General features: G+C 66.8%; 14 protein-coding genes across 14 annotated transcripts; 8 read left to right on the top strand and 6 right to left on the bottom strand.

Annotated features, from left to right (window-relative positions):
- Window positions 1-83: 83 nt before the first annotated feature.
- MICPUCDRAFT_17386 (uncharacterized protein) lies at window positions 84-2216 on the top strand (the record flags this gene model as incomplete). The annotated part of the gene is made up of 2 exons (XM_003058698.1): window positions 84-581; window positions 750-2216. Coding segments are annotated over 2 exons (1965 nt in total), but the record flags the coding sequence as incomplete, so codon positions are not given.
- A 142-nt stretch (window positions 2217-2358) lies between these two features.
- On the top strand, window positions 2359-3191 carry MICPUCDRAFT_33380 (uncharacterized protein). Its single transcript, XM_003058697.1, has 2 exons — window positions 2359-2411; window positions 2593-3191. The coding sequence occupies exons 1-2, from the start codon at window positions 2391-2393 to the stop codon at window positions 3049-3051; spliced, it is 480 nt and encodes a 159-aa protein (XP_003058743.1). The 5' UTR covers window positions 2359-2390; the 3' UTR covers window positions 3052-3191.
- A 9-nt stretch (window positions 3192-3200) lies between these two features.
- On the bottom strand, window positions 3201-3758 carry MICPUCDRAFT_44258 (uncharacterized protein; the record flags this gene model as incomplete). Its single annotated transcript, XM_003058340.1, has 1 exon — window positions 3201-3758. The coding sequence occupies one exon, from the start codon at window positions 3756-3758 to the stop codon at window positions 3201-3203; it is 558 nt and encodes a 185-aa protein (XP_003058386.1).
- Window positions 3759-4406: 648 nt separating this feature from the next.
- MICPUCDRAFT_67965 (uncharacterized protein) lies at window positions 4407-6029 on the top strand (the record flags this gene model as incomplete). The annotated part of the gene is given in 3 exon segments (XM_003058696.1): window positions 4407-5204; window positions 5252-5258; window positions 5260-6029. Coding segments are annotated over 3 exon segments (1575 nt in total).
- A 208-nt stretch (window positions 6030-6237) lies between these two features.
- MICPUCDRAFT_57829 (uncharacterized protein) lies at window positions 6238-7680 on the top strand (the record flags this gene model as incomplete). Its single annotated transcript, XM_003058695.1, has 1 exon — window positions 6238-7680. The coding sequence occupies one exon, from the start codon at window positions 6238-6240 to the stop codon at window positions 7678-7680; it is 1443 nt and encodes a 480-aa protein (XP_003058741.1).
- Window positions 7681-7825: 145 nt separating this feature from the next.
- Window positions 7826-9569, top strand: MICPUCDRAFT_47229 (uncharacterized protein). Its single transcript, XM_003058694.1, has 2 exons — window positions 7826-7863; window positions 8069-9569. The coding sequence occupies exon 2, from the start codon at window positions 8433-8435 to the stop codon at window positions 9513-9515; it is 1083 nt and encodes a 360-aa protein (XP_003058740.1). The 5' UTR covers window positions 7826-7863; window positions 8069-8432; the 3' UTR covers window positions 9516-9569.
- A 3-nt stretch (window positions 9570-9572) lies between these two features.
- MICPUCDRAFT_17355 (uncharacterized protein) lies at window positions 9573-10190 on the bottom strand (the record flags this gene model as incomplete). The annotated part of the gene is made up of 2 exons (XM_003058339.1): window positions 9573-9755; window positions 9858-10190. Coding segments are annotated over 2 exons (516 nt in total), but the record flags the coding sequence as incomplete, so codon positions are not given.
- Window positions 10191-11218: 1028 nt separating this feature from the next.
- MICPUCDRAFT_3768 (uncharacterized protein) lies at window positions 11219-12391 on the bottom strand (the record flags this gene model as incomplete). Its single annotated transcript, XM_003058338.1, has 1 exon — window positions 11219-12391. A coding segment is annotated over one exon (1173 nt), but the record flags the coding sequence as incomplete, so codon positions are not given.
- Window positions 12392-12760: 369 nt separating this feature from the next.
- MICPUCDRAFT_47227 (uncharacterized protein) lies at window positions 12761-15849 on the top strand (the record flags this gene model as incomplete). The annotated part of the gene is made up of 3 exons (XM_003058693.1): window positions 12761-13382; window positions 13555-14614; window positions 14721-15849. 3 exons carry the CDS (start codon window positions 12761-12763, stop codon window positions 15625-15627), a joined length of 2589 nt encoding a protein of 862 aa, XP_003058739.1. The 3' UTR covers window positions 15628-15849.
- A 35-nt stretch (window positions 15850-15884) lies between these two features.
- MICPUCDRAFT_17192 (uncharacterized protein) lies at window positions 15885-16088 on the bottom strand (the record flags this gene model as incomplete). The annotated part of the gene is made up of 1 exon (XM_003058337.1): window positions 15885-16088. A coding segment is annotated over one exon (204 nt), but the record flags the coding sequence as incomplete, so codon positions are not given.
- Window positions 16089-16880: 792 nt separating this feature from the next.
- Window positions 16881-18631, top strand: MICPUCDRAFT_33371 (CorA metal ion transporter family). Its single transcript, XM_003058692.1, has 2 exons — window positions 16881-17729; window positions 17829-18631. Exons 1-2 carry the CDS (start codon window positions 16986-16988, stop codon window positions 18498-18500), a joined length of 1416 nt encoding a protein of 471 aa, XP_003058738.1. The 5' UTR covers window positions 16881-16985; the 3' UTR covers window positions 18501-18631.
- A 172-nt stretch (window positions 18632-18803) lies between these two features.
- On the top strand, window positions 18804-22407 carry MICPUCDRAFT_57821 (uncharacterized protein; the record flags this gene model as incomplete). Its single annotated transcript, XM_003058691.1, has 1 exon — window positions 18804-22407. One exon carries the CDS (start codon window positions 18804-18806, stop codon window positions 22179-22181), a length of 3378 nt encoding a protein of 1125 aa, XP_003058737.1. The 3' UTR covers window positions 22182-22407.
- On the bottom strand, window positions 22381-24490 carry MICPUCDRAFT_47224 (uncharacterized protein). The gene has a single exon (XM_003058336.1). It carries the CDS (start codon window positions 24137-24139, stop codon window positions 22394-22396), a length of 1746 nt encoding a protein of 581 aa, XP_003058382.1. The 5' UTR covers window positions 24140-24490; the 3' UTR covers window positions 22381-22393.
- Window positions 24491-24556: 66 nt separating this feature from the next.
- Window positions 24557-24874, bottom strand: MICPUCDRAFT_16829 (uncharacterized protein; the record flags this gene model as incomplete). The annotated part of the gene is made up of 1 exon (XM_003058335.1): window positions 24557-24874. A coding segment is annotated over one exon (318 nt), but the record flags the coding sequence as incomplete, so codon positions are not given.
- Between the last annotated feature and the right edge of the window lie 282 nt (window positions 24875-25156).

Raw genomic sequence — 25156 nt, 5'->3', positions numbered from 1 at the left:
GTCGCGAGCGCGCGCTCGCCGCCGTAGCATCATCCGATTGGCTCGAAACGCTGTCCGACGACGACGTGGCGGGAGCGGATTGGCCGGACGCGCTGTCCGACGACGTCGCGATACGCGCGGCGATGACCGCGGACCCGGCGTGGTGCCGCGAGACGAGACCGGCGCCGTTCGTCACCGTCCCGCTCGCCGTCGAGGAAGGCATGCTGACCGGCACGATCGACGTCGACGCGTCCGTGAAAGCGGCGCGGCCGGTGTTTCTCCCCGGGTGCCTCGCGCGCGCGCACAGAGGCGTGCTGTACCTCGACGACCTGAACCTGCTCGAGGACTCGCTCGCGAACGCGCTGTCAGTCGCCGTCGGCGGCGACGGCGTGAATCGCGTCGAGCGCGAGAACATGAGCGTAACGCATCCGTGTCGGCCGTTGACGATCGCGACGTTTAATCCGGAGGAGGGGGACGTCCGCGAGCACGTCTTGGATCGCTTCGCGATGATCATCAGCGCGGACGAGACGTTCAGCGTGCGACAGAGGGTCGAGGGCACGATCGTCGCGAGTCGGTGGCAGGCGCGTTCTTTCTATGCGCCGGTGCACGCCGTTCATCGAGGACGTCGCCCGCGTGTTGTATTTCTCTTCGATCACCCTTCGCTCGTTTACGATCCCGACACACCGCGGCGCCTTTCAACTCCATCCGACGCCTTTGAATGCCACCCCGACGTCGCTTTGAAGGACGACTGGCGCGACGTCGCCGACGAGGCGGCGGAGGACGAGGAGGATCTCCGACTGTCCGTCGCGCTCGCGCGCGCGACGCTCCCGCGCGTCGTCATATCCGACGCGCAGATCGCGTATCTCGTCGACCGCGCCATCGCGGGCGCGTGTCAGGGCCACAGACCGGAGATCTTCGCGGCGAAGATCGCGCGCGCGTCCGCGGCGTTGCGAGGGAGCGAGAGCGTGTCGAGCGGGGACCTGAACGTCGCCGTCGCGTTGGCCATCGCGCCGCGGGCGACGGCGCCGTTGGACGTGTCTACGCCGCCGCCGCCGCCGCCGACCGCGCCGCCGCCGCCGCCGCCGTCGCCAAAGGCGGGCGAGGAAGAGGAGGAGAAAGAAGGGGAGGAGGAGGAGGAGGAGGAGGAGACGCCGCCGCCGCCGGAAGAGGAAGAGGAAGAGGAACGGGAAGAGGAAAAACAGGACGAGGAGATCCCGCCCGAGCTCGTCTTCGCGCCGGACGACGCCGCCGCCGCGACGCTCGACCCCGCGCTCGCCGCGATGTTCACGCAATCGCTGCAGCGGAAACCCGGTCGCGCGGGCCGCGCGAAGAAGAACGTCGTCTTCTCGCTCGAGCGCGGGAGATACGTCAAGCCGGTGTTCCCTCGTGGTGGCGTGATCAAACGCGTCGCCATCGACGCGACGCTGCGCGCAGCGGCGCCGCGGCAGCTTTTCCGCCGGCGACGATTACGCCTCCCTCCGGAGTCGAAGCGCGTGATCGTCGCCAAAGACGACCTCCGGAACAAGCGCATGTCGCGCCGCGCGGGATCGTTGACGATCTTCCTCGTCGACGCGTCCGGGAGCATGGCGATGAACCGCATGGCCGCCGCGAAGGGCGCCGCGTTGCGGCTCATCTCGGAGAGCTACACGAAACGCGATTCCGTCGCGCTCGTCGTCGCGCGCGGCGACGCCGCCGCCGTCGCGCTTCCGCCGTCCCGGAGCGTCGTCCTCGCGCGACGACGGCTCGCGGAGCTTCCGTGCGGCGGCGGGACGCCGCTCGCGCACGGGTTGGTGACGGCCGCGCGGGTCGCGATCAACGCGGAGAAAACCGGCCGCTCTGGCGGCGGCGGCGGCGCCAGCCGCGTGCGCGTAGTGTGCCTCACCGACGGCGGCGCGAACGTCGGGTTAGACCGCTCGCAGCAGCCCGAAAACGAGCGATGCGACATCTCCGAGTACGTCCCCTCACGCGCGGCGCTGCGCGAGGAGGCGATAGACGCCGCGAAGAGAGTAGGGAAGGCGGGCGTTTCCCTCCTCGTCGTCGACACCGAGTCGCGTTTCGCGCGGCCGCTCGAAGGGCGCCGCGGAGCCGGCCCGGGCGGCGAGAGGGAGGAGAGTCTGACGCGGACGATCGCGCGCGCGTCCGGGGGGCGGTACTACCGACTTCCGATGGCGACGACGAGCGGGAGGGAGGGCGCGGACGCGCTCCGGGGGATCGCGAGCGGCGGAAGGGCGCGGTAGCCGGCGGCGCGCGCGTAGAGAGGCAAAGGAAAGCGCAAGCAGCGAGATCGCCGAGATCCGCTCCGATGATTGGTCAGCCTATCCACAGCCTCTCCTCTCTCGTTCGGCGCGCTCGTCGCGCGCCCGCGCAGAACCGCGCGCACGCGACGTGAACGCCGCACGCGCTTCGACAACATGTCCGCCGTCGCCAACACGGTGCGCGCGCCTTCGAATCCAGCCTCGCGCCGTCCGCCGTCCGCGGTCCGCGGTCGCGGCGTCCGTCCGTCGCGTCGCGCGACGATAAATCGATCGATCCTCGCGTCGTCCGTCGCCGAAACAAACTTCCCTCGCTCGCGTCTCGCTCATCGCCCCGACGACCCCCCGCCCCCGCTCTCAGGTCGCCTGCCGCGCGCCTCTGAGATCCGCGTTCGCGGGCAAGCGCTTTAAGAGCGCGTGCCGCCTCCCCGGCGCGCCCTCGAACGGCACGTCCGTGAAGACCTCCGCGTCGTGGAACCCGTTCGCGCAGAACAGCGACAAGGCGGGGATCGTCGGGAGCCAGGGCCGCGACGACTACGAGGCGGAGGACGTCGAGTATTACTTCAACTACATGGGCATCCTCGCCGACGAGGGGAGCAACGACAGGATGGACGCGCTCGTGGAGGCCGGGAAGCACCCGATCGACATCATCCTGTTGTTCGCCGCCGCGGAGGGGGACACGCCGAAGATCGAGGAGATCTTAGAGGCGGGCGCGGACGCGAGCGTGACGGACTTGGACGGGAACACGCCGATGATGTTAGCGGGGAAGAACAACCCGGAGAAGAAGGCAGCCGTGGAGGCTCTGCTCGCGGGGAAGTAGTGATCGGCGCGGCGCGGCGCGGCGCGAGTCGACGACGCGATGGGTGATGCGATGCGAAGAAACGCTCGCACGGTGAACGTTTCATCCGGGTCGCCGGCGACGGACGAGACGAAAAGGTTTCGACGAAAAAAAGTCCCTACATATTAAAATCACTCGCCGTTCGGAGACTCGGTGGCGACCAACGGCGCGTGCGAGCTGTGATACTTCACGCTCGCGTCGTACTTCTCCCTGTCGATCGGCACCCCAGACCCGCCCTCCTCCCTCCCGAGCGCGTTCCGCATCATCGTGATCGGCGTCATCGGACACTCGTACCCCTCGAGCTGCCCTTTGATCGAGATGATCCCCCACGGCGCATCCGGCAACTCCGCCCTCTGTTGCTTGCTCGCCATCGCGCCGCGCTCCTTCACGAGCTGCTCGCGCGAGTACAGGATGACGTCCAACACCTCCGCGTCCGGCACGTCCACCTCCCCCGCGGGGAACCATCGCGTGAGGACGGGCAGCTCCGCCGCGCTCCTCGCGCTGTACCCGGACCGCAGCCGATGCGCGTTCGCCTCCGTGATCGCGATCGAACCAACCTTGACGCCCGGGATGAAGTTCTTCACGAAGACGTGCTTGCAGAACGGCGCGTACCCGTCCACGAGCGGCGCGCCGGCGGCGTGCGCGTCGTGGACGCGTCGCACGAACTCAGCCTTGTCGAACCCGAGCATCTTCGTGCCGCTGTACGCGGGATCGTCCCACTGGCGCATCGCGAACTCGTCGAGGAAGAAGGTCTCGCCCGCGAGCGACGAGGCGTCGACGGCGGCGGCGGCGGCGGCCGCGGCGGGCGCGGACGTGGACGTCATCGATCGACGCGCGCGGCGAGGGGGCGGGGTGGCGACGCCGCGGGAGGAGCCCGCGCGGAGAGAAGCGCGGCGGAGCGACGAGAGCGCGGTGACGGCGCTGAACGTGAGCGAACGCGCGCGGTGCATGTTCCACTGGCGACGAACGCGGCGTCGCGTTCGCTGTCATGTCATCGAGTCTCGACGACTGGAAGTTCGGTGAGCGGATCTGTCGTCTCGAGGGCGCGCGGCGGCGGGCGCAGTGTCAGACGCGCGCGAGAGGCGGCGCGACGGCATCCGCGTGAGCGCGCGCGTCGGGGGAGACGCGCACACGAACGCGCGCGCGCGCGTCGAGGGCGGCGCGCGCGAGCGGCGAGCGCGGGAGGGGCGCCGAGCGAGAGGAACGAACCCGCGCGGGCGCGGCGGCGGCGGCGGAAGGCGGAGAGGGATTCGTTCGTTCGCTCGCTCGCTCGCGCTGCCGCGGTGAGGTGAGATTCGCGTCGCGCGAACCCCTCGCGACCCGCCCGCGACGTCGCGATGGGGGAGTACAGAAAGCTCCAGCCGAAGAAGTTCGAGCCGCGGTCGATACGCGAGACCGCGGAGGGGCGGTATTGGCGCGCGTACAAGTCCCCGGCGCTCCTGGACCAAATCTCACAGGTGACGTCCGTGGCGTTCGCGGACGTCTACCCGTACGCGCTCGCGGTGACGTCGTCCGCGCGCGTGACGGTGTACAACTCGCAGAACCGCAGGGCGTTGCGGACGTTCGCGCGATTCAAAGACGTCGCGTACGGCGGCGTCCTGCGAGGCGACGCGAAAGCGCTCGCGGTGGGAGGGCAAGCGGGGATGGTACAGCTGTTCGACATGAGCAGCCGGTCCATCCTGCGGAAATTCACGCAACACGCGCGGGCGGTTCGCGCGGTGCGATTCTCCACGCAGACGCACGCCATCATGGGATCCGCGTCGGACGACACGACGGTGAGGATATGGGACATCGCCGCGGGAGTGTGCAGCAGGCGGCACGACGGGCACACGGACTACGCGCGGTCCATCGCGTCGCATCCAATCTCGATCGATCGATGGGCGACTGGGTCGTACGATCACACGGTGAAACTGTGGGATGATCGCGACGGGTCGATGAAACACTCGTTGAGCCTGAACCACGGCGCGCCCGTGGAGGACATCTCGTGGCTTCCGGGGGGGAACCTCCTCGTCAGCGTCGGCGGCCAGGACGTCTGCGTGTGGGACGTCCTCTCGGGCGGGAAGTTGTTACGGAAGCTGAGGTGTCACCAGAAGACGATCATGTGCTGCCACGTGGCGCCCGACGGCGGTCCGCCGATCGCCGGCGGCCCGGACGGCTCGTCGTTCGCGCGTCGCTCCGCGACCGCGCGATCCGCGCCGCGGTTGCTGACCGGCAGCCTGGACGGCCACGTCAAGGTGCACGAGTTGGACGATTTCACCGTGACGCACGCGGCCAAGTACCCCGGCCCGGTGTTGTCCGTGGCGCTGTCCCCGGACGCGAACGTCCTCGCGGTGGGATGCGCGAACAAGCTCCTGTCGATTCGAAGGAGGAAAGTTCCGAGGGAGGCGGCGTACGGGCTCGGCGGCGTCGGCGGGCGCGTCGGCGTCGGCGGCGGGAAGAAGAGAGGCCCGCGTCGACTGGACGCCGGGAGTTGGCAGTACTTCGTTCGCGGCACGAACGAGAAAGCCGCGGAGGGGCAGATGGTGATCGCGCGACGGAAGCGGATACGCCTGAAACCGTACGACAAGGCTCTCCGGCGGTTCCGCGTCGGCGAGGCGTTGGACGCCGCGCTCGCGACGGGCCGCCCCGAGGTGATTGCCGCCGTCGTGGAGGAGATCGGCGCCAGAGGCGGGACGCGCGCGGCGTTGTCCAACCGCGACGAGGCGAGACTCGGCCCGGTGCTGCGGTTCATCGCGCGGCAGATCGCGAACCCGCGGCACACGCGGCAGCTCGTGGGCGTCGCGGGGAAGGTTTTGGACGTATACGGCGGCGAGGTTGGCGTGTCGCCCGCGGTGGACGGCGCGTTGCGATTGATTCGCGAACGCGTCGCGGGGACGCTGAAGCTTCAGGACGCGTTGGCGAATCTGAGCGGGATCGCCGCGCCGCTGTTGGCCGCGGGGCATCACGCGGCGTACGGGTAGCTCGGTGTTGATCGATCGCTCGCGCGGTGGTAGCGTCGCGCTCGCTGTTGTAATCAAAACGCGTCGAATCGAAGTGCTGTACGTGTACACGTGTACAGCATACGCGTGAAAATCTTGGCACTGCCGACGTTTGAATTTTCCGAATCTGAACCCGACGGCGGGGACACATCCGAGACGCGCGCGGCGTCCGTCGTCGCTCGACCGCGACATGGCGCAGCGCACGATCGCGTCGTTCTTCAACGCGGGCGCGGCGCCCGCGCCGCCCGCGCCGCTTCAGGACGCGACGAACGCGCCGACGCGCGACGACGCGAACGACGCCGCGGGCCGTCCGACGATTTCGACGAAGAAACGCTTCCACCCCTCGGACGCGTCGCCGTCGCGCGCGTCGAAGCGCGTCGCCGCGCCGAGGGCGTTCGCGAAGGGCGCGGACGTCGTCCCGATCCCCGGCGCGTCGCGCTCGGACGGCTCCCTGGAGCTCGTGTCCGCGAACGGCAGGCACTACCTCGTGAACGCGGAGTCGTGGGACTGCGCGAACGTCACGGCGAAGATCGCCGAGTGGAAGCAGAGCGACGCGTCCGCGTCCCGATCCTCCTCCTCCTCCTCCTCCCCAGCACCGCCCAAGTTCGTCGCCGTGAAAGGCACGAACGGCCTCATCGTCAGCGCGCTCGCATCGCGCGGCCCTACCGGCGACGCCGCGACGACGCTGCGCTGCCATAGAGCCCCGCACATCTCGCCCTCCACGCCGCCGCTCGCGACGATGCGACTGGAATCATCCGGCGGCGACGTCCTGCGGCTCGCGTCGTGCGCCGCCGCGTCCGCGTCGGACCCGAACGTCCTCGTCGTCACCGCGGGCGGCGAGCTGAAGCTGCTCCGCGTCGCCGAGGGAGAGGGCGAGGACGGCACGGGCGTGACGATGACGACGTGCGCGAGCGTGTTGCTCACCGAGGGGACGTTCAAGTACGCGCTGCCGGAGAGCGCCGACGGCGGCGGACGGTTCGGCGCGTGCGTCATGTGTCGCGACGACGCCGACGCCGACGCGGACGTGGACGCGGACGCGGACGCGGACGCGTCGTCGTCGGCGGCGGCGGCGGCTTGGACGCCGGTCGTCGCCGCGGTGTTCTCCGCGGCGACGGGGACGCTGTGCTTCATCAAGATAACCGCCGCGGGCGCGACGTTACAGAGAACCGTGAACCCGCACCTCGGGAAGGCGCACGCGGCGGCGGCGTGGACGTCGTCGTCGCCCGGCGGCGCCGCCGTCGTCAGCGTCGGCGCGGACGGCGCGCTCGCGGTGACGCACCTTCGCGCGGACGGCCCGGACACCGCGTGGGAGTGCGTCGTGCGAGGGGGGAAGTCGGAGGCGCACGCGGTCGCGGTGGACGACGTGAGCGGCGTCGCGGTGACGGGCAGCCGCGACGAGGACGCGATCTGCGTGTGGCGTTTGCGCGACGAGTCGCGGATGCGCGCGGTGAAGTTGCCGCCCGCGGGCGCGGGCGCGGCGGCGGCGGCGGCGGGCGGGGGCGGGAAGGGCGCGGAGATATTGCGGCACTTCACGCTGGAGAACGTCGCGATCGGCGCGGGGGGGAGGTTGATCGCCGCGAGCAACGGGAACCGCGACGGGGGCGCGACGTTGCAGCTCGTGCGCGGGAGGTAGGCGGCGACGGCGGCCGGGTGTGATGAAGGAGAGCTCGATGCATCACGGCGCGTTGAAATATGATAGTCAGGAAATAATTCATATTCGACTGGACGTCTCGCGACGAACGAGTCGCCGCATTCTCCTCCGCGCGTCGTCGTGATGTCGATCGTGACCCCCCCGCCCGTGAACGAACTCAACAGGGTGCGCGCCGTCGAGCTCGCGTTCGCGTCCACCGCGTCGGCGGGATCGTCTCCTCCGCCCGACCCCGCGCGCGCCGCGCTCGTCCGTCGTCGCGCGTCGCGCCGTTCTAAATCCATCCACCCGATCGATCTAGGGTTACCCGCTCCGACGATCGCCCGCCCTGCCCTGACGCGTCACCGTCCCTCCCTTCTCCCGCCCGCGACAGGAGCTCGACGTCCTCCTGGCGCACGAGGACAACACCGTGAACACGGAGGCCGCGGCGCTTCTCGCGAGCGCGACGGCGCGGGTCCGATCCGAGCGCCTCGCCGGGACGAATCCGAACGGCGCGCCGCTGTACGAGAAGAGGGTCGTCGTCGACGGCACGGCCGTGCAGCTTTCGAAGCAGGATCCGCTGAAGACGCTTCTCACGACGCCGAAGCTCCCTGCAGAGCTCGTTGAGCACCTTCCCGCGGAGACGGAGGGGCCGGGGACGCTTCCGTAGCGAAGGCGCGACGGGGGAAGCGGGGATCGGAATTAATTATTAGACTAAACGCAACTTTAGAAGAAGACGGAAGGAAGCGTCGCGAGCGATGGCGGGGCCTCGCAGGAGCAGGCTCGCCGCGCGGCGCCGGACGATCGCGCGGTGCTGCGCGTGCGTCGTCCTCGCGCTCGCCGCGCTCGCCGCGCGGCCGACCGCGCGCGGCGTGGGCGACGCGCGCGAGCGCGCGCGTCGCCGCGCGTCCGTCGACCCGTCGCTCCTCGAGGAGTGGTCGCGGTCGCGTCTGCCGCCGAAGTGCTCGCGCGCGCTGTCCGGCTCCGTCGACGCCGCGTCCGGGTCGTGGGCGCTCTCGCACGTCGCATCGCGCTCGAAGCTGTACGCGGCGATGGACGCGGAGCTGACGGAGCGAGGACTGACGGCGTTCGACGACGCCGGCGGCGCGCGGACGCAGGGCTCCGGCGTCGACGACCTGTTCGCGTTCGACCGCGTCACCGGGCTCGCGCGCGCGAAGCTGACGCGGCTCGACGTCGCCGTCCGCGCGATCGTGCTCCCGCTGCCGAGGCGCTCGCGCGCGGCGTTTCGGATGCGCCGCGCGACGCGCGCGGTCGTCGCCGCCGCCGGGTATCACGACGGAAGAGACGCGTGGCTCCAAGACCCGGACGCGTATCACTTCTCGATGTTCCACGCGTCGCACCACCTCGCGCCGACGCCCGCGTCCGCGGCGGAGGTCGAGGCGGAGATGCGCGCGGTGGCGCGCGTCGTGCGCGGCGCGTGCGCGATGACGGCGACGATCGAACGCGTCGTCGCGACGCCGTCTGGCTCGGTCGTCGCGCTCTGGAACCTCGCCGGCGGGTCCGAACCCAGCGCGTTCCGCGACGCGCTGCGCGCGGCGCTGCCGAACGCGCCCGCGGCGCAGATCGTGAGCGACGAGCACATCATGCACACGACGCTGGCGCGGTTGCTGAGGCCGCCGCCGGGCGCGGGGGGGGACGCGGCGGCGGCGACGGCGGCGGCGGCGGCGATCGCGCGCCAACTCACCGAGCGACTGTGCGGCGTCGAGGTCACGCTCCCGATCGCGTGGTTCGTCCAGGAGCGCGATAAGCTCGCGCTCGCGCTGGGGGGGGCGCACGACGCGACGCCGACGACGTTCGACGCGTGCGGCGGCGGCGGGTGACGCGCCGCGAGGTCGACGAATAGCATTCGTAATAAATGAATGGAACGTTAAACGAAATCACGCGTTCTTTCCTCGCGTCACCTCCCCGCAGTCCGCGATCACGACGTTATACAGCGGCTCCCCAGTGAACGTCCCGCAGTTCATCTCGCACCACTTCACGTGCTCGTACCCGCTCAGCACCTGACCGAACACGACGTGCTTGCCGTCCAACCACTTCGTCTTGGCGTGCGTGATGAAAAACTGAGGGACGCCATACAAAAAAAGTTCACCGGTCAGTTGAAAGGAGACGCGATCAAGTGTTGAAACCGATCGATGGGTGAAAAACGTTTGTATAGAACGCACCTGGCTCCCGTTCGTGTTCTTCCCCGCGTTGGCCATGGAGAGCAGACCCGGCCGCGAGTGTCTCACGTACGCGTCCCCGGCCGCGCCCCCCCACTCGTCGTCGAAGCACCGCTTCCCGTAGATGCACTCCCCGCCCGTGCCGTCCCCCGCGGTCGTGTCCCCGCCCTGGCTCATGAAGCCCGGGATGATGCGATGCATCTTCGCGCCTTTGTAATGCAACGGCTTGCCGCTGACGCCGCACCCTTTCTCGCCCGTGCACAGCGCTCGGAAGTTCTCGCACGTGATCGGGAACGTCCGCGTGAAGAGCTCGATCTCGACGCGCCCGACGTGCTGGTCTTTCAGTCTGTCTTTCACCGCGAGGTCGACGTACACGATCGCGTTTTCCTTCTTCGAGCACACCGCCTCCAGAGGGATCTCGACCGCGCGCGCGGTGGTGAGTCGATGCCACGTCAAGATCAGCGCGGTCGCGAAGAGCGCGCAGGCGAGGTAGAGCACCGGCGTGGAGTCGATCCCGACGACTGCGCGAGAGCGACGACGAAGGGAGGAGGACGTCAGACGTCACGTCAGACGCGCGATCGGGGGACGCGCGGTGGGGGGCGCGGACTACAGATGAGAATCGAGTCGGTCGATCGGTCGCGCGCGCACCCTCGACGAGCTTCGCGCGCGCGGCGGCGAGCGCGTCCGCCCTGGACGGCAGCGCGCCGAGGAACGCTTTAACCTGATCGATCCCGAACGCGGCGGGCGGCGGCGGCGGCGGAGCTCGGCCCCACATCGTCTGCGGGCGGCGTGTTATGACGGCGACGCGGTGCCAAATCTTGTTAATTTTTTTCTGTTCCAGATTTTTCTGTTCCAGATTATTTTTCCAGTACACGGCCGAGTCCGTCCTCCCGTTGTCCTTCGAAGAGCTCTCACCGGGCGCCATCCCTGGCGACCATCATCCTCCCCGCGTGCAACATCATGCGCTTATCCGGGGTTAACATCCGGCGCGTCGCCCACTGCACGTACGCGATCGCGGCGAAAGGAACGAACGCGGCCCCGGGCAGTCAAGCCTTGCCGCGTTTCGATCGACGCGTCGTCACGTTCGCGTCTCTTCCGTCCCCGCCCGCGGCGCCGCCTCTTTGGAAGCGCGCCTCGTTCTCTTTCGTCGCGTCGTGCGCTTCGTCCACGTCATCGTCCACGTCATCGACGCCGGCGTCCGCGGCGTCCGGGGTCTCCTCGACGAACGAATCGTCGCCGCCGCCGCCGACGACGACGACGCCCCCCCCCCGCACCGCGTCGTCGTCGCCGCCACCAAAGTCGCTCCCGCCAAAGTCGTAATCGCTCCCGACGCCGTGCGTCTCTCTTAGGTCCCCGTCCGGCCCTTCCTCGTCGCTCCCGCCCACGGTCACGTCGTAGTACGGCTCCGACGAAGGCCGCGGCTTCACCGCGGTGAAACTCACCGGCGCGGGCTCGCAGAAGCCGCTCTCCCCCGTCAGCACCACGTACGACGCGCGGTTGTGATTTCTTCGCTCGCCCTCTTCGATAAACTGCGGGTAATCCGGCGCGCTGAACACCGTGCACAGCTTCCCGTGCTCGACGTCGTGGTCGACCGCGAACCCAGAGGTGATGTCCGCCATCCCGACGCGGTCCTCGCGCGCGTCCGGGCCCTCGTGCGAGCGCAAGATGAGCGTCAGCCCGTTGTCGCGGAGAAACGCGTCGGTGGCGTCGGCGCCGAAGAGGCAGCCGATCCCGCGGTTGTCGTTCCCCACGAGCCCGCGCGAATCGCAGCACGGGTCGGACCACAGGACGTCGGACGCGATCGCGGCGTCGCCCTCGCCGTCCGGGTCCGGGCCGCCTTTCCACGCGGACGCGAGGTCGTCGAGGGCACCGAGGACGAGCGCGTTTTTTTTTGGTTTTGGTTTTTTTTTCCCGCCGCCGCCGCTGCCGCCGCCCGGCGCTCGAAATAAGCCGCCGTGCAAGACGAGCGTCTTCGCGCCGACGCGCGCCGCGAGCGGGAGCTCCTGCGCGACTTTCAGGAACATCCTGTACAGCGCGCGCCCGTCCTTGTTCCCGTACTTCACGAGAAGCTCGCGCTTGTACCCGTACACCTCGGTGCAAAACTCGCACTCGTGGTTCCCGCGCAGCAGCGTGACCTCCGCGGGGAGGCACACCTTCCACGCGAGCGCGAGCGCGAAGAGCTCGACGCCCCACGCGCCGCGGTCGACGAAGTCGCCGTTGAAGACGAACCAGTTCGTCTCCGACGGCGCACCCGCGAGGTCGAGCAGCTTGAGGAAGTCGTGGAGCTGCCCGTGCGTGTCGCCTACGACGTTCACGCGGACGCCGCGCGAGGGCGGATCGAGGGCGACGAGCGCGCGCTCCTCGCGCAGAAGCTCGAGCGCGGCGCCGAAGAGCTTCGCCATGACGTCCTTGGGGCACACCCTCGCGAGGTTCCTCGGCGTCGCGTCCGCGTCGCGCGTGTTGGCCTCCATCGACGACGCGAGGCGTCGAACCCACTCGGGGGTGATCTCGCCGTCCTTCGGCCACGACGCGGGCGCGGCGGCGAAGGAGGAGGCGACGGAGGGCGACATCGATCGTCGTTCGTTTCCACCCCCCTCTCGAGCGGTCTGGTCTGTCTGTTTATGACGTCGAAAAAGACGAAGACGACGGCGACGGCGTCCTTCCCGGGCGCGACGGGACGCGTATCGCGCTCGCGGACGACGGCGAGGAGTCGGGCGGCGACGCGAGGTGCGCGCGCGCCGTCGCGCGCGTCGTGTGTGAGCCCGCGTCGTCGTCGTCGTCGTCGTCGTCGTCGTCGTCGCATTTCAAAATATCACGCGTCGACGTCTCTTCTGCTGACTCCGCGGAAAAACGGCACCGCGCCGCGACCACGACGAGGATCTATCTCATCACACGCGACGCGCGCGATGCCCCCGCCACCCCGGCGCGGCGTCCTCGCCTCTCTCCTCGCGCTGCTCGTCGTCCTCGCGACGACGACGACGCTGGCGCCATCGGCCGTCGACGCCGCCGGCCTCCTCTCCGAGCAGTGCGCGTCCACGCCGCCGTCGATCGTCGATCGCCGCAAGGATGGAAAAGAGGAATCTCTCGTCGTCGCGTCCCTGCACGTCGGCCCGCCGTTCGAAGACGCCGCCGACGCGAACGCCGCGCGCCCGCGGAGCCACGTCCAGGCGGTCGGAAGGTACATCGCCGCGCTCGAGGCGGACGTTCTCGTCCTGACCGGCGTCGAGAGCTGCGCGGTGCTCCGCCAGTTCATCGCCGCCGCGGTCGCGACGAACGCCGAAGCCGCGAGCGCGCTTCGGCCGTACATCCTCCCGCGCGCGGACGCGGACGCGGACGACGGCGGGACGCGGCACGCGATCGCGGTGCTGTCGAAGATCGACCCGCGTGTCGACGTATGGCGCGACTACGCGCGCGTCGACGCGCCGCTGCCGAGGAGCACGTGCCACGGCGACGTGGACGCCATCGCGTCGCGGGGGAGACCGGGACGCGGACTGCTGCTCGGCGCGCCGCCGACGGAACGAGATTTAGGTGCGTTCTATACACTGGTCCCCATACGACCGCGTCGGCGTTGTGAACGCCGATCCTTAAGGACTTTGCCCGGCGCATCTCTCCGCCCACCCCCCGCTTTCAATCCCCGTCCTCGATGCCTTTCAACGCCAGCTGACGCCTTTGAACTCCATCCCAACATTCGCTTGTATAGAACGGCCCTTAGATCGAGACGCCGACGCCGCCTCCGACGCCGCCGCCGCCGCCGCACACGCGAGGCGCCTCGCGACCGCGCCGGACCACGTCTTCTTCCGGTTCCGCCTCGGCTTCAACAACGTCACGCTCGCCGCGGTCAACCTCGCGGCCGCGCCCGACTGCGCGCGGAGAGAGGCGGGCGCGTCGGTCGTCGCGGCGGCGGCGGCGACGGCGGCGGCGGCGGGCGACGACGTCCTGATCGTCGGCGACCTCGGGTCGTCGTCGTCGACATACGAAGACACGACGCGCGGCGTCGACCACGCCGCGAACGGGACGTTCGCGCTGCTGTTAGACCTCGACGGCGACGGCGAGGACGATCTCGAGGAGTTGGGCGGACGCGCGCGTCCCGCGGAGACGCGGTGGACGGATGAGAGGACGAGAGCGATGCGGCGTCACGTCTTCGCGTCGCCGCGGCTCGCCGCGGCGACGACGGACGTCGCCGTGTCGCGACCGGTCGCCGCCGCCGCGGACCCCGCGAAAAACGCCGCGGACGGCATCGCGACGTTGACGAGCTACGCGCTCGTGGTGCGAATGAAGCTCCCGAGGGGTCACTACACCGCGGAGCCGGAGTCGTTCGCGGAGCTTCTCTCCGACCCGAACGCCGTCGTCGAGCTCGTCATGTTCGTCGTCTTCGGGTCCGTCTTCCTCGTCGGGTGCTTCAAGCTCGCGTTCGGGAAAGAACCGGAGCCGTCGTGGATGACGGAGTTGTACGGGTTCGGGATCAGGGAGGGGAGAGGGCTGGCGACGACGAAGGACATGTTCGGGAGAGATTTGGATGGCGGGACGGAGGACACGCCGCTGGGGCGACGCGTGCGAGAACGGCGGGAACGCGCGAGGAAGGACATGGAGAGGGCGATGAAGCAGAAGATGGGGATGCGGGCGTTCAGGGACCCGCGGCTGAAGCCGTGGCCGTGGCCGTGGATGTTTCCGTGGCGTAAGAGGGCGCCGGCGGACGAGATGACGACGACGACGACGGCGACGACGACGACGCGGACGTCGCCGCGGCGGAAGAAGACGCAGTGAGCGACGTCGAAGTAGTTATCCGATCGTATTGACAACGCATTACTGTACCTCTCTGATGATGATCGATCGATCGATCGATCGACGGCAGCGCGCGTGTTCCAGGCACGGCACTCACTGCTGCTTGCACGTGTCCGGGGCGTTCTCCTTCTCCCCGGCGACGACCGGCGCCGCCGTCGCGTCCGCCGCGGTCGCCGGCTTCGCCTTCTTCGCCGCCGGCGCGTCGCCGAACCCCTCCGTCGTCTCGCCGCCGCCGCCGCCGCCCACGACGTCTTCGAGGCTCCTCCGCGGCGCGGACGGCGCGGGCGGCTTCGCGGGCGGCATCGCCGCGAACGCCGCGGCCGCCGCCGCCGCGGCCGAGTCGGGCGCGGGCGCGGACGGCGCGAGCGTCACCCTCGACGCGCCCGCGCTCTTTCCTACGACGCCGAGGTTCACCGGCGCCGCCGAGTTGGTCGCGAGCCGCGGCTTGGCGAAGCCGGCGGTCTCCTCCGGCTCCCCGCCGGCCACGCCACCGCCGCCGCCCGCGGCGCCCGCGGCGCCCGCGGCGCCGCCGGCCATGCCGCCGATCGCCGCGAACGCCTTCTTGATCTGCTCGCGCGTGCTCGCGTCCTCGGAGACGAGCCCTCTGAGCTCTTCCTCGCGCGCTCTGAGGTCGGCCATGACCGCCTCGAGCTGCTCGAGCTCAGCCTTGGCCGCCGCCATGGGATCGTCGTGGTCCTTCCCAACCGCCGCGATCGCGGCCTCGTCGGAGGACTTCAAGCGGTTCACGCGGCTCGCGCAGATGCCTATCGCGCGCTCGACGCCCTTGAGCGCCTTCTCCGGCTCGTCCAGGAGCTGGTGCGCGACGGACATGGAGCACAGCACGCCGGCGATGCGTCGGTCGTCCTCCTCGAGTTCCATCTCTAGGATCGCGAGGCACTTGGCGAGATCTTCGAGCGCGGCGTCGAAGTTGGCGTGCTCGGTGTTGATCTCCCCGAGGGTCTCGTACACGTTCGCGAGCTCCACGGGGTAGTCGCCGTCTTCTTCGTAAATCAAGCGCGCGTTCTCGATGAGCTTCCACGCGAGCTCCATGTCGTCCTCCTCCTCCTCTTCGTCCTCTTCGTCTTTTTCATCATCCTTGTTGCTCTCGCCGTCCTTCTCGGGCTTCTCGTCGTCGCCGTCGTCGTCGTCGTCGCACGCCTCGCCGTCGTCGTCGGCGTCGCCTTCGTTCGAAGCCTTGCCGTCCTTCGCGTCCGCGGCCGCCTGCGCTTGCTTCCCGAACACCGTGTTCTCGTCCTGCGCCTTGTAGAAGAGCGCGCATCCGTACTTGTAATACGCGCTCGCGGTCTTGATGTCTTGCTCGCCGTAGAGCGCGCTGCGAATCTCGAGCGCGCGCGCGAGCTTCTCGATCGCGAGCTCCATGTCGTTCGCCTTGATCGACTTGCATCCTTCGTCGAACGCGGTCGTCGCGTCCGCCTCGGTCGGGGTCGTCATCGTCGAAGCGAGCGAGGGAGCGCGCGTGCGTCTTTGAACGCGCGAGATCGGGGATGTTGGCACACCTTCTCGGCGCTCTAATTTCGAATCCGCCGATGAAAATCGCTTTCAAACTGTTTTCGCGGTTTGAAAGATCACCTGTGAAAACGTTTTTCTGACCCTGAGAAGCACCCTCCTAATCCGACGCGGTCGTTGGCGGGTGAGTTGGCGCGTTCATTTCCCTTCGACGCGTTTCGGCGACGGACGCGAGCGAGGACACCAGGGCGGAGACGCGCGCATCACAGGTGCGAGATCGCCCGCGGACCCCGCGCGGAGGTACCACGCCGCGCGCGCGAGCCTCGACGCCGCGCGCGTTCGAGCGCGCGCGCGCGGCGATTCGAGTTCGTTGCGATCCTTCCCGTCCCTCCTTGAAGATAGTTATCTCACGCGAACACGTTTCTCCCGCCAGCCGCGCTGACCCCCCCCCCCGCCGCGCGCGTCCTCCTCTCCGAACCCGCAGGCGACGCGTTCGCGGCTCGAGACGCGTCGACCGCGCGCGTAGTAAACCCACCCGCGGCGGCGCGAGGGTTCGCACGGATCGCGCGCGCGATGGCCGCTCGCGCGCGCGCGCCCGTCGCGCTGAACGCCCGCGCCGCGAACGCGTTCGCGCGCGCGCGATCCTCCGCGGCGACGCGCATCGCCGCGACGCGAAGGGTCCCGACGACGACCCCCGCGACGACGACGACGACGACGACGACTAGCGTCGGCGGCGGTGCGGCGCGCGTCCACGCGTGGGGCGGCGCGCGCGGCCGCGGCGTCGGCGCGGCGTGGCGAATTATTAGTCGGAATCACACTCTTCGCCGTCGCGTCGTCAGAGGCGACGGCGACGACCGCGTCGTCTCCTTCAACGCTGACGACATGATCGACGCCGCGGTTCAAAGCCAAAGCGGCGGCCCGCTCACCGGCGAAGGCGGCGCCGCGCTCCCCGAGCGCAAGACGAGGACGGGCGTCAAACGCGCGTACATGCGAAGAGGCGCGAAGAAGGTGTGGGCCGCGATGAACGGGGGCGGGTCCGACGTCGCCGAGTCCTACGGCGACGTCGTGCCCTACGACGGCGGCGACGGCGGGTCGCCCATCCCGGCGTACGGCACCGCGCCGGTCGCGGACGCGGGGGTGTTACAAGGGCGGGTCATCGAGAGCGTGAACGGGCCCGTGGGCGGCGGGATCGGCGAGGGGGCGGGCGTCGCGACGAAGGGCCTCAACGGCGGCGCGTTTCAAGACGACGACGCGAACGGCGGGAACGGCGAGAAGAAAAAGCGGAAGCACAAGTACCACATCGCGGTGAACCCGCCGAAGCAGCACGGCGTGATGCGTATCAACGGCCCGACCGCGTCGTTCAAGCCGAGCGAGTACTTCCGCCAGTCGCTCTCGAGGCGCGCGTTGCTTCGCGACGCGGAGCTCACCCCGCGCGACCTTCGTCGGATCGATCCGTACTTACTGCAGACGAACAACACCCCCGCGCTGCTCGTGAGCGATCAGACGATTATCGTCAACCTCGGCGTGCGCGTGATCGTCCGCCCGGACCACGCGCTGCTGTTCGAGCCGGACACGGCGACGGCGCAGCGGTTCTTGGAGAGTTTGAAGACGCGCGGCGAGACGAAGGTCGCGCCCGACGGCGGAGGCGCCCGCGGGGGCGACGGCGGCGACCACGTTGACGCGATCCGCGACGTGAGCGGGTTGATGTCCGACAGCGACCTGAAGGACACCCCCGGCGGCGTCGGCGGCGCGCCGATCCCGTTCGAGCTCGAGGTGGTGGAGGCGGCGTTGCAGGAGACGACGAGCCAGCTGTACGCCAAGCTGGAGTTTTGCGAGGCGCGGTGCCGGCACGTGAGCGAGTCGCTGCGGACGTCGATCAACCCGGTCGTGCTCGAGGAGCTGAGGCTGACGAAGCAGAGCCTCGTGGAGTTGGACTCGAGGGCGGGGGCGATTCGGCAGGTGTTGCTGGACACGCTGGACGACGACGACGACATCACGGATTTCACGATTTCGTCCACGGCGGAGCTCATGACGGAGGAGAAGGAGGACGAGGAGGAGGAGGTGGAGAACTTGATCGAGTACTACCTTCAGCAGACGGAGACGGTGCACAGCGCCGCGGAGCAGCTGCTTGAGAACACGCGCGATCTCGAGGAGTCCATATCCGTGTCGTTGTCGTCGCGGCGGTACGAGGTGAGCAAGCTAGAGCTGACGCTGTCGATCGCGACGTTCGCCGCCGCGTGCGGGGCGCTCATCACCGGCGTGTTCGGGATGAACCTTCGGTCGTGCCTGGAGATGTCGATCACCGCGTTTTATCTGACGTGCTTCCTCATCGTGAGCGGGATGGGCTGGATATTCCGTTCGATCATGAAGTTCGCGCAGCGGCAAAAGATTTTGTGACGGATGACGGAGAGGAGAGCTCGGTCGACGACGGCCGCGGTGTGTTAACCGACGCCGTCGCCACCACCTAGGAACGCCGCGCGGGCGAAGATAGCTCGCTAGGGTGCGAATAAAGTTTCAGCTCACGCTGTTTCGCTTCGCGTGCGCCGCGTGTTCCGCGCCTCGGCGACCTCGGCGACGCGGAGGCGCCAACTTCATCACCACTCTGTCCTTTTTCTTCCAGTCTGTCGCTTTCTCTTTTCAAACGAAAACGCGCGCGAACCCACACAACGCGTCCCCGCGCGCACGCAGAACGCGGACGCGATGCAGTCTATTGAGATACCCGACGACGGGATCTCCGACGACTGCTTACACCAGGCGATGGACGACCTCGAACTGAGTCACGCGCGATCGTCCTCGTCCCCTGTTGGCGACGATCTCGGCGGGTCGGACACGGGTGCCAACATCACGTCGTCCGACATGTTCCACGACGGGAGCTCACCGACGGTGAGCGCGCGCGCGGCGACGGGGCAGGCTGTTAATCTCTCCGCGGATATCGTCTACGACTCCCAGATGCAAAGTCAGCGCGCGGAGGAGCCGCGCGAGGAACGAGAGGTCGTTCCCGAGACGCAGATCATGGAAACGCAAGACGCTGTGGGTGAAGATCTAGATGGCGGCGCCGCTGCCGAAGACAGCGTGAACCTGGGGATGAATCCGAATACTGAGCCTCCTCCATCTAATGGACCGGGAAGAGCGCAAGCGTCAAGGGAATTGCGGAATCTCTCGGTGTTCGGGTGGGACGCTCAAGTAGGCGAGCACCCCCCCGGCGCCGCGCTCGCTTTACCCGTGGAAGGGCGCTTGAGAAGGAGACTCCCTGTGAATTACACCGCCGCGGACGACGTCGACGACGAAATGGACGACGACGACGATCAACGCGACGACGATGGGGAGCTGTGCCGCGACTATGTATACGACGACGAAACCAGCGAGACGGGATATTCCTCTAACGACTCCGTGGAAGAAATCATGGTAACCCAGGTGCAGCAAGAAGAACGGATGCAACTAGGAGAGGTTCAGAGCACGCGGCGTGCGGTCCCGCCGACTTCGGAAACTCATCAAGCGAGCGCAGCGCCCGCCGTGCAACCGCGCCGAACCGCGTCGCTGTCGACGAACACGGGGACCGAGGATTCTATGACAGTTTCAGAACTTGAACGAGAGGAAGCCGAAATCGTTGCTAAGGAGGCCGCCCTCGCTGCTGAGGAGGCCGACCTCGCTGCTCGCAGGGAGCGTTTGGAGAGAAGGAAAGCGAAGAAGTCGAGGTCTGCTCCGCGAGAGACAGAACCGAACGTGCGCCCACAGCAGCGGCAGAGGATGATGGACGATTTCATACAGATGCCCGCCCGCGAAGATGGACGAGGCGTCGATGGCAGTCGTGAACGCGCGCGCGAGCCGCGAGGTCCACGAAGTGCGCAGCGAGGAATTTCCGCGCGACCCGATACCGTCCACCTGGCAATCCCGAAGGACGTTGATGAAATGTATGACTTGTGGGAACAGAGGGCCGTTCATATCATCCCGGACGACGCGTCGGTGTACAGCAACTTTCGCTTCGCGTTCGGGGACGACACAGAAGAAGGCCGCCGTTTCAGAAAAAAAGAAATCAAAGCGATCGGGGAGGTTTTATTCGCGTTCAAAAACACGCGCAAACCGGGTCAACACGCACTGTTGAAAGGGCGCGAACGCGAAGGTAAAACCGGGGCGTTATTCTCGATCGCCCTCGCCGCGCTTCTGCTACACATGCGCGTCGTTATCCTTTGCGCGCCGAATAAGCTAGCCCCGATCGTGGACATGGTGAAGAAGATACGAGCGTCTGGTTTCGGGACCCAATACGACACGAAGCACACGCTCGGTAAAAAATCATCGAAGGACAACGACGTCCCATCCTCCGACCACGGGCAGATTTTCGTCGCGGCGTTGGGGACGATCACGGATTTGAGAAAAGTCAAGGCGTTCATCCAGAGCGAGATAAGAGGCGGGCATCACACTGTGACGTTGATCGACGAGTGCGACGAGCTCACGCAAGGTAAAGGGAACAAATCGCTTGAGATCGAGCGACGAGAAGATCCGAGCGCGTATCAAAATTTCATCCCGTTGGCCGATCGCGGGGAGGACGAAGACGACGACGACATCCCGTACGTGGACCCGGATAGTCGCGCGGGGAAGCAAAAAAATCGCAAAGAACAGCTCGCGGCGGCGTCTCACTTCTTCAAGAAAGAGCTGCACAAAATCACTCAGGTCATCGCGTGTTCCGCGACGCTCAGCGGGTACATGTTGAACCCCGTCGGCATGTTTCGTCAAGATGTCGTAACACCGATTTTCATGGTGTATCCAAAACTTGGATACAGAGGCATCGAGACGTTCCAGGTCCCGGATGGATGCGAACTCGAGATGGAAGGTAACATGTCGATGGATGATTTCGAAGACTCATCGGCGGTGAAAACGTTGCTGGAACGTTTTTACAACAGAAAAAACATATGCGACGGTGTCCAGTTGCAGCCGAGGCCTGAGGTCCAAGGCGCCAGCAACGAACGCAACCCGTATTACGTTGAACACCCCACACCTGTGACGCTTCGAGGCATGTTGTTCATCTCGTGCTCGCCGAAGGTGAACGTCTACGGCGGGGTCGCGGACATCGCGAAGCAAGTGTGTAAAACCGTGGACGCGTGGGACAACGAACACGACTCCGCGAAGACTTTATTCGTCTGCTTCGTCGGCGTGCCGAAAGTGTACTTCGCGAAGAAGTGGTTCAAAATGCCCCGTGGCGCGTCGCTCGAGACGATTTACAACATCACGAGAAAGGAAGCTCAGCGAGGTACGTTCGGTCAAGATTTTGCGCTGGGACCCGGTGAACCGCTGAGCAAGGTGTGCACGCACTGCGTTTTGATCGGCTACAACTTGACGCGACGAGCGATGACAGCGGCGTTCAAGCCAGAGCACGAGCCCGGTGTCCTCTGCAAAATTCAGTACGGCATCTTGACCGCGCCGAAGATGCTGACCATAGACGCGGTCAGTCAAAGAGTGAATCGCGCGTCGCACGACTTCGCGGAGCACGACGTACCAGATGAGTACGTCGTAGACGTCGCGATGAGCCCGGTCACGCTCGAGCTGTGTCAGAAATTCCGAAAAATGGAGGACGACATGGTAGACACGCAGCGTTTGGAGCCGTGCATTCACAGCGTGTTTCAGCAGAAAATTGAGGTGTTCGCATGCGGCCTAGAGAACAGCAAGGTTTCCAAACGAGGAATTCGGTTAGCGGAGCTGAGTCGAACAGGGCAGTTGAAGAAAGAGCGAGAGCGCCGTGAGAATCTCGCGGACCAAATTCCCGCTCTCCGCGAGTTCAGAAGATGGCTCGAGAACGACGCGACGTACACAAGGGGAGGTCGCCCGGAGAACTTCACTGGATCCACCCCAGGTAATTACTACGGCCACGTCAAGCGTTTGTTCGTTAATGTAATCGATGAATTCATCGATGAAGGCGCTGGCATCGATGACATCATGCAGCGCTTCGATGACATCCGCGAGGACATCGTGCAGCGCGCTGAAACGAGAGAGCACGAGCTGCAGCTGCGAGGATCAGAGAGGACCCCCAGTGAGGACGACGAATACCACGCGCTCAAGCAGTTTAAGATTTACTACAACAGATGAGGACATGACGAGAACGTGTCGTTCGACGGAACAGCGGACTAGATGCGTGAGGTGCACTGTAATACTAAGTAACTCGTTTGTGCATAATCTGCGCGCTCTCGGGACGAAACATTCAGGCCCGATGCTCTGTTTTCGCGAAAGTTTCCCACGGGGAGACGCGCGTAGGTACACGCCGCGCGGGCGAAAATAGCTCGCTAGGGTGTGAATATATTTCAGCTCCTAAATGACGCGTCCGCGTCGTCGTCGTTCACTCGCGGCTTTCGTTGCATAAGCTCGAGGAGTGTATAATCTCGAGGAGTGAAAACCCTCGAGGAGGCGTTTTCTTTTTCGTGTCCCCCTTTTTGCGACGCATCCCGCTTCATCTTCGACTTTTTGTTCTTGAACCAGTTGAACACGTTCGCCTCGTTGATCGGCCCTAACTTCGCGAGCTCCTCCGTGATCTGCGTTCGCTGCTCCCTTTTCGGCGTGCCCATGCCGGTGAGGAACAGCTCCTCGAGACGCGCGAGTTGCGCGGGCGTGGGGTTCCACCGCGCGCTGCGCTCCAAGTGTGGCCGCGAAACTAAAGAATTAGCGCGCGCGGACGGCCCCTGCGGAGACACCCCCTTCACGATCAGCGTCGTCGTCTGAATGATCTCGCCGTTGACGCCGAGCGCGTTGATCGCGAGGCGCTCCCCGTGCGCGCCGAGATTCTTCGGCTCGTACCGCACCACCACGGAGACTTGCTGCCCCGCGGGTATGACGCCGCTCGAGGGCGTCGTCTTGAAGAATTTGATCCTAGGCGCGGTGAAGTCCACGGGCATCTCCTTGTTCGTGTTCTTGATCGTCACGAGGTGGTCGCCGACGTCGTCCGACGCGATCGGGCCAAAGTCCAACAGCGGCGGGTCTACGGCGAGGATCGAATTCTTCGTTCCGTCTGGATTTTTGTTGTAAACCGGCGCCTGGTAGCTCGGCTGCGCGCCGGCGCTTTTGTCATGCGCCGCCGCGATAGTCAGGCGCGGCGCGGCGGCGGGCTCGATTTGCTTTCCCGGCAATGTCAGTGGTTGCGGCGTGGCGACGGCTTGAACCGGCGGCGCGGTCCAGTCCGCGCACTGTGTGATGCCTCGTTGAATCAACGCCGCCTTCACAACTGGTTCGCTTAAGTCGTACATTACCTGCATCTCCGCCAGAGTGAGCATCTTCGCGAGCCCCGCGGTGCACTTCGGCGTCCAACGGCCTCGAACGCAGATCCAGTCCGCGCACTCCGTGATCCCATTGCGAGTCATCATGCTCTTCACATGAGCGACATCGTTGCAGTTGTACATATCCCTCAGTTGCTCCATCGTGTGCGACTCCGCTACTTCCGGGGCGAGCCTCCGCCCCGGCAGAGTCTTCGCGAGCTCCGCGGTGCACTTCGGCGTCCAAAAGCCTCGAACGCAGATACAGTCCGCGCACTCCGTGATCCCATTGCGACTCATCATCATCTTCACATGAGTAACATATTTGTAGTTGTACATATCCCTCAGTTGCTCCATCGTGTGCGACTTCGCGACTTCCGGGGTGAGCCTCGGCACCGGCGGAGTCTTCGTCTTCTCCGTGAAGGCGTGGTCCTCCTCATCATCCACCTCCTCCTCTTCCACGCCCTCCGGCGCGGTGAGCTGGGTCGGCGCGATATCCTCCCAAAACCCGTCGCGCTCCGTCGCCGCGGCGTCGTCTCGCCCTAGATCGGGTGCCAGCATCGTCGAAGGCGCGTTCTCGTCTTCGTCCGTGAGATCATCGTCCCCCGGGTCGTTCGTCGGCGGCCGCAGATCTGGCAGGTGCTTCCAGTCTGCGCACTCCATGATTCCCAAGCTTATCAACATCGTCTTCGCGCGCTCTTCACTAGGGATCCCAGACAGCTCGACTACCTGCGCCAACGTGAGCCCCCTGACGTACTCCCGCAGATTCCAGTCCGCGCACTCCGTGATTCCCATGTGAATCATAAACCTCCTCGCACTCGAAGGACTTTCGAACTTGTACGTCTCCACTATCTGTGCCAGCGTGAGCGTATTCGCGAGCTCCCGGGTGAGCGACAAAATTATCGGCACCGTCGGCGGAGCGGCATCGCTTGGACGCGGCGGCGGCGGCGGCTCATTTTGGTTTTGATTCTCCTCCGACAGCGCCTCGTCCGACGGCGGCAGTGGCGGCGGCGGCTGCCGCTCGCTCGCTTCGGGTTCCGAGTGTACGAGCGGCGGTCGCGCGGGCGGCGGTCGTCTCTCGCTGCCGCCGCCCCCGCCCCCGCCGCCACTCCCCGCGAGATTCCGATGCCGCGGACAGAAAACGCGGTACGATCCCTCGGTCGTCCCGGCGGCCGCGCCCTCGTCCGGCTCGACGAACACGCACTCGCCCTCCGCTTCCATCTAAAACCGCCGCGCGCACGGAACGTGAAACGACCAAGGGCACTCGTCGTAGAAACACCCAGTGCACGCGCCCGTTTTTTTGCACGCGTGACACTTGAGTCGCTTGGCGCGCTGCGCTTCCGCTCTGATGTTCTTCGCCATCCGCCGCCCGGCGCCGAATTCGTATTCGTTTTCGTCGGCGTACACCGTCCTTGGCGCGTATAAAAAACAATCCTTGTGCGCGAGCGTGACGTCCCCCCTCGCCAAGGACGTCAGCTCGCACTCGATCTCCGAAGGTTGCGTCCCCTCGAGGCGTTGGCGGCACAGCGCGCACGGGCGGTCTCCGGGATTCCGCTTCAGTTCCGCGATGCGTTGGCGCAAGACGGCGGGGACGACGACGCGCGGAGGCGCGTCGTGGTCGGCGTTCGAGGGCGCTTTCGCGCGTTTCCGAGCGTCCAGACCTTCGCCGCCGCCGGCGGCGCCGTTCGACTCCGGCGACGATCTCTTCCCCGTCGATCGTCCCTGCGACGGGGACGCGGTCGGCGGCGTCGTTTCCTCGTCGTCGTCGTTCCCGCGCCGGTCGGTCGGTCGCGGCGCCGGCGCCGACGGGGAAGAGAAGGT

This window comes from Micromonas pusilla (assembly GCF_000151265.4).
Source record: "Micromonas pusilla CCMP1545 genomic scaffold MICPUCscaffold_5, whole genome shotgun sequence".
Taxonomy (NCBI): domain Eukaryota; kingdom Viridiplantae; phylum Chlorophyta; class Mamiellophyceae; order Mamiellales; family Mamiellaceae; genus Micromonas; species Micromonas pusilla.
Note: the sequence above shows the minus strand (reverse complement) of the source record. Positions and strands in the feature narration are given on the sequence as shown.